This window comes from Mauremys reevesii, linkage group 6 (assembly GCF_016161935.1).
Source record: "Mauremys reevesii isolate NIE-2019 linkage group 6, ASM1616193v1, whole genome shotgun sequence".
NCBI classification, from domain to species: domain Eukaryota; kingdom Metazoa; phylum Chordata; order Testudines; family Geoemydidae; genus Mauremys; species Mauremys reevesii.
Window position 1 is genome coordinate 91,394,783 of NC_052628.1, and position 17,605 is coordinate 91,412,387.

At 43.9% G+C, this 17,605-nt stretch overlaps 1 protein-coding gene and 1 long non-coding RNA gene across 10 annotated transcripts in view; one reads left to right on the forward strand and one right to left on the reverse strand.

Annotated features, from left to right (window-relative positions):
* The window catches only part of TRPM3 (transient receptor potential cation channel subfamily M member 3), a 600,384-nt gene that overhangs the window by 99,041 nt on the left and 483,738 nt on the right, over positions 1 to 17,605 (reverse strand). For all 9 annotated transcript variants that reach the window (XM_039544762.1, XM_039544757.1, XM_039544760.1 and 6 more), the window contains exon 8: positions 7,500 to 7,623. In XM_039544762.1, the coding sequence (XP_039400696.1) occupies positions 7,500 to 7,623 (124 nt within the window). The remainder of the gene's footprint in view (positions 1 to 7,499; positions 7,624 to 17,605) is intronic.
* On the forward strand, positions 1,533 to 16,466 carry LOC120408150. The gene is made up of 2 exons (XR_005600465.1): positions 1,533 to 1,777; positions 15,756 to 16,466. It is a non-coding gene; the product is annotated as an uncharacterized LOC120408150 (long non-coding RNA).

Sequence of the window (17,605 nt, forward strand, 5' to 3'; positions counted from 1 at the left end):
TGGGTCTGAGCTCTGAGTTAGTGGCATTTGTGTGTAGATGAAGGGGTGTTAGGCTTGAGCCTGAGTTCGAAAGCTGGGTTTATATTGCAGTGTAGATCTACCCTGCGTGCCTATATTTCAGCATATAGGGCCAAATCCAAGGCCCACTGAAGTCAACGGGATTCTTTTTGCGTTGATTTCCATAGGCACTGGATCAGGCCAATTGTGCTTTAGGGGCCAAAGCCTGTTGCCATTGAAATCAGTGGAACAACTCCCCTTGACTTCAATGGACTAGGATTAGGTGCATCCTCAAACTTCTTTACAAATATTAATTAGTTTTGTGATAAAATCTATCCTAGAAAAACCTTTTGAAGAAGTGGACTAACAGCCATTCAGAAAAGTGTCTGACCTTATCTTCTTGACATAGTCATAAAAAGTTATAGAAGATTACTAGCTAATGGTGCTTTTTGGCACTCAGACTGTATCCCTACTTTCAGACCCTGCTCTGGTCAGCTCTCCTTATTGCAATGCTTTGGGCACCTCAGAGCTGGATTTTTCAGAGTTCATGCTAAGTGTGCAGTTGGTGAATTTCTAGAAAATATTTCCAGCCACTTTATTATACACTAGTGCAATTCAATTGCACTTCTGAAAATGCTCTGGTACATGCAGTATTGCACACCTAAGTTTCCAGTTCAACAAAACCTGCAGATCAGAGAAGTGGAATTTGTTCTCCATTTTGAAAGTGCATTTACACATTTAAATAGACCACTCTGCTCCCAAGCATGTCCTCGGTAAATGAACTAATTTATTACCAAATGAACATGTAATTGCACATGTAATAACTCATTTTGTAATGGCACATTCTGAGCATATAAATCAGACATGTTTTTAGAAATGTAGTTCAAAACAGTGAAAGTCTCATTCCCTAGGAGGTAGGGAACTTTTGCTGAGACTGAACTATTTCTCCTGCCAATAGTATTATTTTTTTAAAAGCATATGCATTAGAAAAACAGGTTTTTGAAAGTGAAATATTTTTTGTTTTTGATGGGTTTAAATGGCAAAAGCCTGTTTTTCTTTTTTTCTATTGTCTCTCTCCATCTGTGCTTCAGCTGCATCTGTGAGTTTCTCAATGCTACAGCATATCTTCCTGCCTGTGCCCATTTGTGTGTCTGTTTGCTTGTAAGCACACTGTAATGACGTGAGCCTCTTGAGAGCCCTATAGTTTGCTCCTTATGAATTCAGCAACCACAAAGTGCATCTATGACTCCCAGTGGCAAGGGAGTGGACTATAACAGTAATGTCTGACATGCCTGAGAAACTCACTGCACCTAGCACACTGCTTTCATAGTGTTTATCCATAAAGAATATCATGTAAGATGTTAAATGAAAGCCAGCATCACACTGATCATAAATATTGTTGTGAAATGTATGTACAGATATTATGTAAAAACATATAAAGAAAATATGTTCCTAAAGTGTGAGTCCAGGTAGGGTTGACAAACAGGTTGTTGCCAGACAAATGATGTATTTTCATCTGTCTGCCTCAGTTCAAATGTAAATTAAGCATCATAAGACATCACAATAGAAGCCCCCTATTTGCATATGAAGTCACCACACCAGGGCATAAACCCTAGAGTCATCCTGACTCCAGGGACATACAATGGATTTGAGGAGATGTAAGGAGAAGGTAAAAGGACACTTTATCCTGCACCTGGGGATGTAATCAGGCAGTGTGATTACATTCATGAAAATGGGATCCCAACCAACCTTGGTTGGAAATACTGCAGGAAGGCTTTGGGTGAGAACAGACAGGTTTTAGATTGTTGCTTAGCCTGTTAACATTAAATTTAGTTTCTAGAAAGTGTTATGATTTTGTTTTATATGTAACCTATTTCCATTATTGTCCTTACACACACACACTCTTAAATCTTACCCTTTGATAATACACACATGATTGATTTCACTGTAAATATATCTCAGAGCTGTGATATTATACAAGAGCTGATCCTCAGTTGAATCAAACAAGTTGCTATGTACACTGTGCTACTTGGGGTGGCAAACATGGTACTTCTCTCAGTAGCCAGTAACAGGGGCTGCATATCAAAAGAACTCTGAAAGGGGTCTGGGACAGAGGTGCACCTGCTGTTAACCTGCAACACAAAGTGAGGGCTATCCTTGCCCGGATGAGATCCCTTGGGTGGGTAACAGACTGGCAGTGTTGGGGAGCTGGCACCTCGTTAAGCACCAGCAAGTCTCTCTCTGGCTGGAGGCAGGGGGGTAACAAGAGGACCTCAGTCCTGGACATCCTGAGAAAGCATCACATCATCTAGCCAAGTGAAAAATGGTGAGAAAAAAAAGGAGCTGTGATCTGTTTGTGCTACTTCTGAGCTCCACTGAAAGGGACAAGCCCTTATAGCTTCCTGCTGTTTGTTCTGGGCAAATATTTGAGTACCAATCTAAAATCAGTTTATCAGGCAATGTTTTGCCTTAAACATATAATCAGGAGGTCAGGCAGGAAAAGAGTTGGAACAGATGTGGAAATGGTGAGCAGCAGGGGAGAAAAGCTGGTAGTGCAAGGTTGGTGAGGTCTCCACCCACTCAAGGGAATATATTGTTAAAGTCATTTGATTCCTCTGTCAATATTATTCTGCAAAAGTGCAACACACAGAGTCTTAAAAGGAAGTCATTCACTTAAAAATCACAATTTTATCTGAAGATTTTTTAAACCTATCATTGTTAAAAGCAACACCCTAGCCTAGACTACCATAATTGAAAGATTAGACACAATCTTTTTTTCTCCAGTTTGTTTACACTGTACTTTTGACTGCACATTATGTATAGTTTTATAGTAACTATGGCAATGTTTTGAAATCAAGATAACATTTATCTGTGTGCCAACTGTCTCCCTGGCTGCCAAGCCATGCCAGAGAGGTAGTTGCAGCATTTCAGAAGTGGCATAGGTATATAGCTGTAAGGAAATCTGTGATGGGAATCAGAAATGGACCTGAACAAAAATCCCAGATTTAATGCCTGGATCCCAACTTCATAGTTAGCTCTGTAATGGTCTATTTGGTCTGATCAAAACCCAGGATCTGAATACTTGAGGGTACAAAATCCAGATCTGAATCTGAACTTTCCCAAAGTCCCGAGCATTTAGATTCCATCATTTTTACTAGAATTAAGATTTAATTGTGAATTTGGATCCGGAGTGCTGGCTCGTGCCCACTCTTCTATAAATGCACATTAGTATTATTATAATATAAAATGGCACAACCAGCGGTGGGGAGTGAGAATTTGAAGTATGTACATTAGTTAGGAGGATTTCAAAAACTCAGAGTAGGCTGCTCTCTATGATGACAGCTGCCTCAATAGGAGTGTTGAGAGACTATAGACTTGCATGTGGCTAGCCAGAGCTAGAGAAGTTCTTAGTATACCGACAAATGCCACATACAAGTGTCTGAAGGGCACAGTTTGAATAGCACAGTAATGGAGTAGCCATTATTCCTTCTATGTATGTGATAGTGAATATTTTCTATCTGGCTGTTCTCAAGGTTCCTGCTAATCTCATTTATCTATGTATTAATACCGAGTATGGTATATTCCCATTTACCTGAAACCCTATTATCTGAACCTCCTCATTATTGAATCCCTTCCTTCTCTCAGCATGAGATATAAGCCCGCTGCAGCGTACAGCTCATGTATCTCATTCTGGGGGACAAGGAAGGGATTTAGATAATGCAGAGGTTCAGATAACAGAGCAGAGACCCCCAGTCAGGACTGTGAGGAGGAGGGGGAGGACTAACCTCCAACCACAGGAGAGGCCATCCTGCAGCAGTGCAGGGAGCCCTCTGCAGTTGCACTGTCACAGGAGTGAGCAAGTGGGGCCATGACAGCGGCGCTGCAGAGGGCTCCCTGCCATGATGCAAGGCCAGCAACACCCTATCACTGTGGTCCCAGAAGGGCAGAGCAGAGCCCTGGCTGGAGGGGAAGGGTCTCTGCCCTGCCCCACCAGGACTGCAGCCTGCCCTCTGTGCCTACAAGGATCAGGTGTCACCAGCCCTGCAGTAGCAGAGGGAGCCCTCTGCAGCCCTGCTATCAAGGAAGTGATTGAGTGGAGCAAAGCAGAGACCCTCAGCCAGGACTGCGAGGATTATGAGGAGGACAAGCCCACAACTGCAGGGTAGGCCACTCTGCTGCTGAATGGGTCCTGCCCTCTTGATAATCCAAACTCCTGATTATCTGTCCCCTCATGCTATTTGGGTAATCAAGAGTTGAGGGAAGTACAGCGTGTAGGCTAGGCACCAAAGAATTCCAAGGATGCCTCTATTGTTGTGAGGTGTATGATGGTACAGCTGACCTTGATAGTGCTTGTAGACAGGATTTAAGCAGCTGTGTGCCACAAATGCCCCCAGACAGATGTAAAGAAGTCTCACAGTATTCATGAACATGCAAAGGCAGATCTTCTCCTATAACATCGTTGCCTAATTCTTCATCGTGTGGTCTGAGACAGCCCTTAGCTACAGCAGGGCTCTATGGGGCAGCCTTATGTGCCACAGCTTCTTTTGGCCTCTGGAATGATTCCATACCAATAAGGAACAGCCATGGCTGCCAGGTTCATGAGAAAGAAAACAGTATAAAAACTGTGTGACTTAACATCACACGATGTGACTGGGATTAAGGGATTTTTTAAAAATTCTAATTCCCTTATATTAATTCATATTTGAAGATCCTTCTAATCTCTGCATTTCTTACAGGCATAATAAAATGCACTAAATAAACTTGTTAAAGGATACTCCAAAATTTGCTTCACTGCTAAAATGCAGGAAGAGTTGAAATACCATAAAATGTACATCATCCTTCAGAATGGGGGTGTGTGTAATTTCTCTCTGTTAAATCTCCTCTTTTACTCTCTGTCTATACATTATATCCATTCTTTCTATGGCAGGCTTCTCTCATACCATCTATGCCTCCTTTTCTTGGGCTTTCCTGTCTCTTCTCTCTCTTCTCTTTGACCTTGCCTTTCCCTTTCAACCTATTTCTTTTTTTTCTCCTTCACTGATATTTTGTTTCATTTTGTGTTCTCTCTCTTTTTTTGGGGTGTGTGTGTGCAGTATTGCTCGTTTTTTAGGCCAAATGGTTCCCTCTAAAAAATAGATGTTTTCAGTGAGAGCTCTGTTTTGATCCAACGGGGAAAACCTGGCCCTCACCCATTTAGAGTTCAAGCATTTCTGCCAGGGAAGCTTCATTATCTGCTTGCCTGTAGGTTTTAAGCTCTGCAAAGTTGATCTGGGTCTTCCTAAGGAAGCTGTTTCTGCTAATGATTGGCAAGCGGTGCTGCTTGCAGAAGTGGAGATGCAGCAGTAAAAGGGCAGCAGACTAAGGCAGCAATATATCTGGCAACTCCACTTGTATTAAAGTTGGCATCTCTGTAGTTTTGCTATAGGAATGGGACAACTCTGCTTCGCATGCAGGAGGGAATGGGGGTGAGCATTTGTGCAATACTGACACCTTAATCATCAAGGTTGTAGCTTATGTACAGTATCTACAATAATTTAATGACGAGATGACAAGCACAGATGTTATGAAGCACAATTGCAAACTACTGCTACATGGGTATTCATAGGTGGCACTCCTGCTTGGATTTTCAAATGGAAATAAGCAGGCTCAGCTGGGTATGAAGCTGCTAGTAACTACAGAAGAAAAAATTATAATAAAATATATATATACATTTTAAATCAAACTATCAGTCCTTTTCAAAAGTGTTGATCTGAGCAAAGTATTTCAAAGTGTCTGCAACCTAAAATTGCAGGAATTTATACATTCGGACTAATGTGAATTTACAATGGATTTTAGAGGAAGGATTGAGTTATAAAATGAAAGTCTCCATTCAGTAAGCCTGTCAAAAATCAAGGCTAATAGAGTTTAGTATATGCAGCCCATTTAAATGCCTAATAATAACAACAACAATAATAATACCTAGTTCTAACATTGTACTTTTTCATCAGTAGATCTGAAAGCACTTTACAAAGGAGGTAAGCATCATTAGCCCCATTTTACAGATGGAGAAACTGAGATACAGAGTGAAGTGACTTTGTCAACAGGCCTGGGGCAGAGCTGGGAATAGAGCTCAAGTCTTCTGAGTCCCTGTCCAGTGCTCATCTACTAGACCACACTGCCTCCAAGTTTTTAGCAGATTTTAGGCTAGTAACTTAACCAGTATTTAAAGAATGGTTCTATTATGTACAGTTACTTTGTAAAAGTGGCCTCATGGGGTTCAATGCTTATGGTCTCTTAATGATGTCCATATTAAATGTGCTCAGTTTACAAGTAAAAATATTTTTCTAAGGGACAGCCCTACACACTCACCTGGGGTCTCGGAATCAAGCTCCGTTCTCTCCTTCTCACACACCACCACCTGTAATAAAGGTTCTATGGGGTGAATTATGCCTGTAGTGGCACTTGTGCAACCCCCTATCTTCAAATTGTGCTCTTACTGACAGCTGGGCAGTGCTTCTCTTCAGTGGTTTTGCACATGTGTAACTGATAGGAATTTAATAAACAATGTGGCTGATGATACATGAAATAGGGTAACATTGGTGTCCTTTTAGCTGTGTTAGGCTCTTCCAGGGGTAGAATATACACAGGGAGCAGATCTGCTGGATTAGGAAAATGCATTTTTAAACATAGTGACTTCTTTAAATCAGTAACGTTCAAACCAAATCATCCACAATATTACCGTGGTTGTATTTATGATTATCCAACCCTCCCATTACACATTTTTGTGAACTGTTTAAGGTAGGGGTATAATTTGGCCCATTCTGTAAAATCATGAATGTCATTGGGATTGTACAGGTGTAAATGAAGGCAGGAATTGGCCCTACAGTGCTACTGTTTCCAAATACCAGCACCATTTGCTGTTTTGCTGCAGGTTTCTCTTATTTATTACCGCCCAAACTGCTTGAAATTTATTGCATGGAATGTCTGAATTATTTACTGCTTGGTTATGACTTGCAACAAGAATAAATGCTAAAAGCTAAAGGCCCAAGCCTGCTGACTTAATGGGAGCAGAGCTCTCATCAGCATGAATGGCACTTTTATATGTGTACAGATGGCGTGGATGGCAAGACAGCATCAACAAGTGCTCGTCTGATTAAGATCTATTAAAGACATTGGCAGGTTCATCTTGTTGTTTTGTCAGTTACATTATGGACATCAGATAATATGCATAACACTATTCACAAAGTAAAAACAGAGAAGCCACTTCTGCGCCCATACAATTGATAAAATGCATGATGTAAATACAGCACTTAAGTTGATAAGTAAATAAGACTAGAGATCAATAGAAAGTATTCCAGAAATCAAAGGAATCATAAAGGGTAGTGAATGCATGGGGAAAGATTTTTCAAAGCTGCCTAAGGGATTTGCACACCCAGTTCTCTGAGCGACATTTGAAAATGCCAGTCATGAGGAAGAACTGCATTCAGGTCCCCGACTTCAGATCTAGAAAACCATTCACATACCAGCTCCTTCTTCTTCATGCACTCCATGAGGATTATGAAGAGGTGCTGTGCCTGGGTTCGAGTGTAGGTAAAAGTCTTCTGGATAGTAACTAGTAACTGGTCCCTCAAAGACTCATTGATAAGTCTGAAATTCAGAAAAGCAGAGAAAATGTAGAAGTGTGTAATTAAAACTGGCATTGAAAAGGATTGCAGTGTCAAATGAATGGCTAAGGAGGTAAGAGTGAGAAAACAAAAGTGTTAAAAGTTTGAAAGGCAGAGATTTATTAAAGAGACATACAATGTTATGCTGAGAAAACATGCTGCCCTTAACACAGTGGAGTGGTCCCTCACCTCTGAGATTTGATTTCAAATCCAAGATATCAGTTGCAAGATATCGCCTGACAGAAAGTCACTCAAGGCTACCAGCTATGAGGGATATCTTAATGAAAGCAAATTGACAGCCTGGCTTTGACTGGGATGTCAGGATGAGCTGAACATACAGTTCTACCAGTGGCTTTGCAGAACTCAATGAAGGGTTCAGCTGGTTCAGCTTTGGGGACTCTTTTTTTTTTTAGTGAATATTTTTGTTGTATTTAATAAACCATAACATACCATATAAAATTACACCAAAAGAGCTACCATAATTCCCAATATTAATACATTTAAAATACTGGTTGTAAAGTAGGATTTTATGTTGTTATATTGAACACCATTTTTTGCTCTGGTTAAGTCTGAGTCATCTAGAAACCAAAATGAGCATGGTACTGAGACAACTAGTAGCCACAATAAGAGAAGGGTAAAATTTTTGAGGTGCCTAAGGGTATGTCTATGCCCCTGGTCAGCAGGTTTAGACAGTGCCAGGGTTACAATGGCTCCAGGCCCATGCTCAGAAGGGGGCCCCAGCCTGCTCCGCTTGCACTGTGCCGAGACCCCCCACATGGCTGCTGTCTTCCCCCCCACTGCACCACTTGCTCCTCTTGGCCAGCCAGCTGAGGGCTCCTGTCTGCCCTTGGCCCCACCCTCCAGCTTCTCTGTCTCCTGGCTGGACCCCAGTGCACCCCCAGCTCCTGGCAGTCTCTGCTTCCCACCACCCGTGGGGCCCCACCTGTCTCCCTGGAGCTGAGCCACCTGGGACTGATGCAGAAGCCAGGCCAGTCTCAGCCAGTTGGGGGGTGGTTGGTGGGCGGGGAGGGAGGAGCTTGGCTGGGCCCCTGCAGGCAAGTGGGGCCTGAGGGAGTCTGGCTGGGGCAGGCCCTGGCTTGGCTGATCACACCACTCCTGAGGGGCCGGAGCGATTCCCTGCCCTGAGACCAGCCCTGGCTGTGCTGCCGGCTCAGCCCAGCAGACACAATCGCCTCCCAGCGGGCTGGTGAGTGCGGCCGGGAGGCAGGGCATGAGGAAGTGGGTCTCTGGTGTGTGTGTGTGTGTGTGTGTGGGGGGGGGGTGCTGGGCTGTGAGGGGGCAGGGAAGATCTGTATGTTGGGGCACTATGGAGTGGGGGTTGTGTGTGGGGTGCTGGGAAGTTGTGGTGGGGCTGTGGGCAAGGGGTGGTGGTGTGCAGGGCACTGTGCATTTGTGACAGGGTCAGGGGGGGCGCTGGGCATAGCGGGTCTGGAGGTGTTGGGTGGGGAGGAATGTGTGGTGCAGCCTGGGCCCACCCCTGAGGGGAAGGGGCATGCTGGCAGCGCAGGGTCAGGTGGGCCATTGTGTGCCTGGCAACTGCTGGTTTGTAAATAGTGCCCTCCCCCTGGGCTGGGTGGAGCAGGGTCACCCCTTCCATGCCATACCCCTGGCCAGCCTCTTGCTCTGGGGACCGACCTCCCCACGCCATGCTCCATTGCCCAGGCCCACAAAAGCTTAATCCGGCCCTGGGTTTAGGGTTATAAAACTGCAGTGTAGATGTTTGGGCTTGGGCTGGTGCCCTGGCTGTGAGACCCCATGCGGAGGGAAGAGTCTTAGCCCTGGTCTACACTATGAGTTTAGGTTGAATTTAGCAGTGTTACATCGATTTAACCCTGCACCTGTCCACATGACAAAGCCGTGCTTTTCGACTTAAAGGGCTCTTAAAATTGATTTCTGTACTCCTCCCCCAATGAAGGGATTAGTGCTGAAATCGACCTTGCCGGGTCGAATTTGGGGTAGTGTGGTCGCAATTCGATGGTATTGGCCTCCGGGAGCTATCCCAAAGTGCTCCCTTGTGACCGCTCTGGACAGCACTCTCAACTCAGATGCACTGGCCATTCTAGGAGGTGCCCCTACAACTACCCCACCCCTATGCTTTGACTCCATCAATGGAGTAGCACGCAACAGGGATGTGGGTTTTGGGGACGAGGAAGATGATGAGGAGGAGGTTGAAGATAGCTCACAGCAAGCAAGTGGAGAAACCGTTTTCCCCGATAGCCAGGAACTGTTTCTCACCCTGGACCTGGATTCACCCACCCACCCACAGCTGCCTCCTGGACCTGCCAGGAAGAGACGGGACCTCTGGTGAGTGTACCTTTGTAAATATTATACATGGTTTAAAAGCAAGTGTGTTTAATGATTAATTTGCCCTGGCATTTGCGGCTAGTACAGCTACTGGAAAAGTCTGTTAACGTGTCTGGGGATGGAGCGGAAATCCTCCAGGGACATCTCCATAAAGTTCTCCTGGATGTACTCCCAAAGTCTTTGCAAAAGGTTTCTGGGGAGGGCAGCCTTATTCTGTCCTCCATGGTAGGACACTTTACCATGCCAGACCAGTAGCACGTAGTCTGGAATCATTGTATAACACAGCGTATGGTCCCGGTCTTTGCTGGCATTCAAACAACATCTGTTCTTTATCTCTCTGTGTTATCATCAGGAGAGTGATATCATTCATGGTCACTTGGTTAAAATAGGGTGATTTTATTAAGAGGACATTCAGAGGTGCCCGTTCCTGCTGGGCTGTTTGCCTGTGGCTGAACAGAAATGTTCCCCACTGTTAGCCACGCGGTGGGGGGAGGAGTGAAGCGATCATCCCCGAGAATTGGGGATGTATGTGTGTGTGTGGGGGGGTAGTTGGGTTTGTGCTGCACATTAACCCGAAAACTGCAGCCCCTCTTTTTAAATTGCCAACCCATTTTAAATGGCTGCTTGGTACGGGAAATGAGGGCACTGCTGTTTGAAACCATTCCCACATGTTATGAAGGTTAAAGAAGCCAAAAGACTGTGTCTTACCATGGCTGCCCGTAAGCTGAATTCTGTTGCCCCGCCCTGCGTGAATGATCTCTCACACCAAACTGGCATACCCTCAATAAGAGGCAAAATGTGACCTTGTACCAAAAGCCCATGTGCTATGTAATGTTAACAGCAAGGTTTACCGTGAAAGAGTCTACCCATTGTTCTCTAAAATGTGTCTTTTTAACTACCACTCTCCCTTTTTCTTCCTCCATCAGCTGCAAATGTTTGAACACTCACACTATCTTCTCCTTCCCAAAGGCTAGTGAAGATTAGAAGGTGAAAAAAACGCACTCGTGACGAAATGTTCTCTGAGCTCATCCAGTCCTCCCACACTGAAAGAACCCAGCAGAATGCATGGAGGCAGACAATGTCAAAGTCCAGGAAAGCACAATATGAATGCGAGGACAGGTGGCGGGCTGAAGATGATAGGGGGCATCAGCTTGGTGACAGAAAGCAAGAGGCAATGCTGAGGCTACTGGAGGAACACACTGATATGCTCCGGCGCATGGTTCAGGTTCAGGAAAGGCAGCATGAGCACAGACGGACGCTACAGCCCCTGTGTAACCAACTGCCCTCCTTCCCAAGTTCCATAGCCTCCTCACCCAACCCATAGTGTTGCATGTCTGGGACGATTCCCAAGAACGGGGTGTGGGGTCCTCCGGGCACCCAACCACTCCACCCCCGAGGACTGCCCAAGCAACAGCAAGCTGGCATTCAATAAGTTTTAAAGTGCAGTGTGGCCTTATCCTTCCCTCCTCCCCCACCCCTCCTGGGCTACCTTGGTAGTTACCCCCCTATTTGTGTGATGAATTAATAAAGAATGCATGAATGTGAAGCAACAATGACTTTATTGCCTCTGCAAGCGGTGATCGAAGGTGGGAGGGGAGGGTGTTTAGCTTACAGGGAAGTAGAGTGAACCCGGGGTGGTGGTGCAGGGGTTCATCAAAGAGAAACAAACAGAACTTTCACACTGTAGCCTGGCCAGTCATGAAACTGGTTTTCAAAGCTTCTCTGATGTGCACCGCGCCCTCCTGTACTCTGCTAACCGCCCTGGTGTCTGGCTGTGAGTAATCAGCAGCCAGGCGATTTGCCTCAACCTCCCACCCTGCCATAAATGTCTCCCCCTTACTCTCACAGAGATTGTGGAGCACACAGCAAGCAGTAATAACAATGGGAATATTGGTTTTGCTGAGGTCTATCCAAGTCAGTAAACTGCTCCAGAGCGCTTTTAAAATGTCCAAATGCACATTCTACCACCATTCTGCACTAGCTCAGCCTATAGTTGAACAGCTCCTGACTACTGTCCAGGCTGCCTGTGTATTGCTTCATGAGCCATGGCATTAAGGGGTAGGCTGGGTCCCCCAGGATAACTATAGGCATTTCAACATCCCCAATGGTTATTTTCTGGTCTGGGAAGAAAGTCCCTTGCTGCAGCTTTTGAAACAGACCAGAGTTCCTGAAGACACGAGCGTCATGTACCTTTCCCAGCCATCCCATGTTGATGTTGGTGAAACATCCCTTGTGATCCACCAGTGCTTGAAGCACCATTGAAAAGTACCCCTTTCAGTTTATGTACTCGCTGCCTTGGTGCTCCGGGGCCAAGATAGGATATGGGTTCTGCCTAGCGCCCCACCACAGTTAAGGAATCCCATTACAGCAAAGCCATCCACTATGACCTGCATAGAGTCACTACTCTTGATATCAGCAGCTCTTTGATTGCGTTGGCTACTTGGATCACAGCAGCCCCCACAGTAGATTTGCCCGCTCCAAATTGATGCTGTCTGGCAATGTAAGCTTCCACAGGGCTATCGCCACTCGCTTGTCAACTGTGAGGGCTGCTCTCATCTTGATATTCTTACGCTTCAGGGCAGGGGAAAGCAAGTCACAAAGTTCCATGAAAGTGCCCTTACGCATGCGAAAGTTTCGCAGCCACTGGGAATCGTCCCAGACATGCAACACTATGCGGTTCCACCAGTCTGTGCTTGTTTCCCGGGCCCAGAATCAGCATTCCATGGCATGAACCTGCCTCATTAACACCATGATGGTCACATTGCTGGGGCCCATACTTTGAGAGAAGTCTGTGTCCATGTCATCATCACACTCGTCACTGTGCTGCCCTTGTCTGGTTTTGCTTTTGCAGGTTCTGGTTCTGCATATACTGCAGGATAATGCGTGTGGTGTTTACAGTGCTCATAATTGCCTTGGTGATCTGAGCGGGCTCCATGCTTGCCATGCTATGGCGTCTGCATTGAAAAAAGGCACAAAATGATTGTCTGCTGTTGCTCTGACAGAGGGAGGGGCAACTGACGACATGGCTTACAGGGAATTAAAATCAACAAAAGGGGTGGGTTTGCATCAAGGAGAAACACACACAACTGTCAAACAGAATGGCCCCTTCAAGGATTGAACTCAAAACCCTGGGTTTAGCAGGCCAATGCTCAAACCACTGAGTATCCCTCCCCGCACTATTCATGGGGGCGGGGAGCAAATGAATACAAAACAAATCTGGTCTCTTTCTTGTTTTGATCCATTCCATCTCTCTTTTACATCTTAGGCTGGCAGCAGACGGTGCAGTATGACTGCTTGCCAGAAGACGGTGCAGTACAATTGCTAGCCATCCTCGTCTCCTGGCTGCTCGCCAGAAGACGGTGCAGTACGATTGCAGGCAGGACTGAATCTCTAGGAGACAAAACTTAAAAAGAGAATGACCTGGAGTCAATCCCATTTATGTCCAGGTGCCCCTGACAGACCTGACTGAGTTCTTCCAGGAGCACCCATGTCTGCCCAGGCGCCCCTGACCGACCAATCGTAATGCACCGTCTGCTGCCAAAAGGCAATGAGCTGCTGCTGTGTAGCAATGCAGTACCAAGTCTGCCAGCACCCAGGAGACATACGGTGATGGTGAGCTGAGCGGTGGTATGGCATCTGCACGGGTAACCCAGGAAAAAAGGCTCAAAATGATTGTCTGCTGTTGCTTTAACGGGGGGGGGGGGAAAGGGGGGCTGACGACATGTACCCAGAACCACCTGGGACACTGTTTTTGACCCATCAGGCATTGGGATCTCAACCTAGAATTCAAATGGGCAGCGGAGACTTCAGGAAAACTATAGGATAGCTACCCACAATGCAATGCTCCGGAAGTCGACGCTAGCCTTGGTACTGTGAACACACTCCACCAAGTTAATGGTCTTAATGGTCTTAAGTGGGGACACACACAATCGACTGTATACAATCGATTTCTAAAAAATCGACTTCTATAAATTCGACCTAATTTCGTAGTGTAGACATACCCTTAGAGCATGGGCTCCAGCCTAAGCCTGAATGTTTACACTGCTGTTCTTAACCCTGCAGCCTGAGCCAACAGATGCGGGCTCTGAGACTCAGTGCTGTAGGTTTTTTATTGCAATGTAGCCATAACCTTAAGTGACTTAGGAGTCTCAGTGGGACACTTCTGAAATGTTTATCTTTAAACATCATTTGTCAATTGTGCTGCTGAAGGCTCCATCTTTCAGATGAAATTTAAAACTGAATTATTGACTGCTTGTTTTCACTGCATATCCCGCCCCCCCAGCACTTTTTGCCAGAATAAAGGTGTTGATTCCACTGGTGTTTACCAAGTTCTAATGTCTACCTCAATTCCATTTTCAAATTCAATTGCATTCCTTTTCTCTTCCTGTCTTAAATTGTTGTAGAGCACTGATCTTTCACTGTTAAAAGAGAAGCCACATTCCACACTGGAGATGGTTACATTTCAGTAGCTGAGGGAGTAATTCATGTTTATCCTGTGTGTAAGGTTAACAAAGTGCTTTGGAATCCTCTGGGATAGAGTGGCTTAAAGATGCAGTGTAAAATTTACCCATTTAACTTGGCTTTTAACGAATTACCATCAAGCCACAGTAAGGACTTATTGGAGGGCAGATAAAGGCACTGTAAATCATCTGTAGGGATGACTTAAGAAATTTGGTATTTGTTTATTTTTAATCTAGCAAGGTTCCCAGATGTTATGGTTCTGATTGCTTTTGGAATAAACAAATACCTCTAAATGTAAATTTGTTATAATTTATATTACTGATATGATGGCATTTACTTTCACACCATCCACTTAAGTGTGTGCAACAATGATGAGGTCACTGACTTAATATGGTATTACTGAATCCTCTCAATAAAGATTCATAGGGCCAAATTCCACAGCCCTCATTGAGTTCTGATTTCAGTAGGAGTTTTGTCTAAGTAAAGACTAAGTTATTCCAGGTATAGCCCATAGGCAATATATTGTGATAGAATTGATGTTTAATTGTAATAACCACCATTTCTTATGACACTTTAGTAATGAGTGATTGTATTATTACAATTTACAGAAGCAGTGGTAAAAGCAGCCTATAATACTGAAGTAAGTGGGAGACTTGCCAAAGTCAGGACTGCTGTAATAGACTATATCTTTTTCAGGTGCCAGCTGAGAAATTAACAAATTCAGAAGATTTCAAGATATTCTGTTTCGGAGTGGTAGCCCTGTTAGTCTGTATCAGCAAAAAACAACGAGAAGTACTTGTGGCAACTTAGAGACTAACAAATTTATTTGGACATAAGCTTTCGTGGGCTAGAACCCAGTTCATCAGATGCATGGAGTGGAAAATACAGTACGAAGATATATATACAGAGTACATGAAAAGATCTTATATATATCTTCCTACTGTATTTTCCACTCCATGCATCTGATGAACTGGGTTCTAGCCCACGAAAGCTTATGCACAAATAAATTTGTTAGTCTCTAAGGTGCCACAAGATATTCTGTGGTAGTCATCATATCTGAAACCACAGCTTTGATGGCCTAGATAAAATAATCCTGATTATCCAATAACATAATAGAAGGTACCAAGTACTTCTCGATAATACAAATTTGACATAATTGAGTAAACTCTGAATGTATTGGTATTGGAAGAAATGGATCTTCAGATAGTAGTTGTCCTCATCACGGAGATTAAATTTTGGAGAAAATAGGGGCAACACGTTAGGAAAAAAAGTCTTATGAACACCTTTGATATTGTATTTAACTGTTTATATCCCAAATTCTGCTTGCAGATTCTTTCCAGAAATAGACAATCACTGAATAAGGAAGGGAAGATTCAAAGCACATTCCCCATTGACTGAATCCAACCAAGAAGCCATATACAAGACTTGCTTTTGGCAAGTTGAAGCTTTTAGAAATTTAAAGGAACCATTTTTAACTTAGTGCAAATGTTAATACTTCAATAATGCCTTAATATCAAAGTGAAATAATAATATTGCATGCAACATCAACCAAGGTTCTTAACAGCAGAGCGCCTGATAATGGAAACCATTAATCTGTTGTTCTGGATGCAACATCGTTATTCTTAAATACCTTACAAATTAGTGGGTTCAGTAATTTAGAAAATGTATCTTTTGAAGTGTGAAATACTCTATACTAAAACAGTTTGCTCATTTAAAATGTTGTAGTTTTTTTAATCTTATTAGATGAGTCAATGTTTTTAGTAAAAGTCAATGTTAATCAAATATGGAGTATTATAACCAGAAAATCTTCACAGCTCCCATTTTATGTTAGATAAAACCAAAGGTTTATGATTTTAAACCCCTGCAGCAACTGTAATGAGATAGAGTATATAATAGTCAAACTGGCTTAAGGTAATTGCTTTGGGATATACAAACACTGAAACCCATTTCATGTGGCTTGCGACTGTCATGTAAAGCTGTAGCATCACATTCTCCCCCCAAGAGTAAAGAAGTGCAAAAATAAATAAGATCTGCAAAAAATCACTGCGAAATGGAGTTTGAATCATCTCATCATTAGAGCTAGTTGGAATTTTTTCCATAAAGTGTTTTTAAGTGCAAAATGCTGATTTATCAAAACCAAAACTTGCATCAGGAAGGTTTCTGAGATCTTGGATGGAATTTCTCACCAAAGCCAGAGAGAAAGAGAGTCACCCCAGAACAGCCAATAGCCCAAAGCTTAGGGCACTCACCTGGGACATGGGAGACTCAGGGCCAAGACTCTGCTCTGAATCAGGGACTTAGCAGGGATGTTTTGGAGACCCAGGATTAAGTGCCTGAACCACTGGAATATTGGCTGTTCTCTACATATAGTGAACCTATATTGCATCTGCTCTGTGGCCACTCATTCCTGATACCAGCCTGCCTAGTCCCTCTATGCAGATCCAAATCGTATGGAGCTCCATCTGCAGGGTGCCGCACAAGAAGGGGGATGGAGATAATGCTGGGGAGGCAGCTGAACCTCCTTCCATGTGGAAAGGGTGAGAGCTGCACATTACATTGAGGGTTCCATATACATGAAGGATTTTGGAGGCACAATGTGGGCCACTGCTTGGAAGCATCTGTAGTAAGGTGCCACCACATATGGAAATGTGAGGCAACTTTTCTGCATTCCTGGTGGTCTGAGTTGCACCCAATGCACCACTGCTGTTAGCGCACAGCTATCATTTCCTTACAGACCCACTGAAAACAGCTAATCTCCAATACACAGAAGCACATCTTTTTGTTTACAGCTGAACATAATCCTTTTGTTGCAAGTTAATATGTGGCTTAAATATACAGGGCCAAACCCTGAAGCCCCTATTCAGGCAAAACTATTTTAAAAAATCAAAGGGAATTTTGCTTTAGTAAAAACTGAATTAAAAACAAGGGTCTTACGCTCTAAAACGGTGTGGAAAGGGGCTAATATTCTAATAATGTATTTCAGAACTCAGCTGGGTTAGTAAACATGTGTTATTCCCATCCTATAATGAGAAAAATGTGTGGTAAAGTGAAATGGATATTGCTAAAAATGCCCCTTGAAGAGATTTAAAAAATCTGGTACCCCTACTGGGAAAGATGTGAAGTATGTGAAACCAATTCAGAAGCTGTAATGAGATGCTGTGGCCTATGGATATACCTAG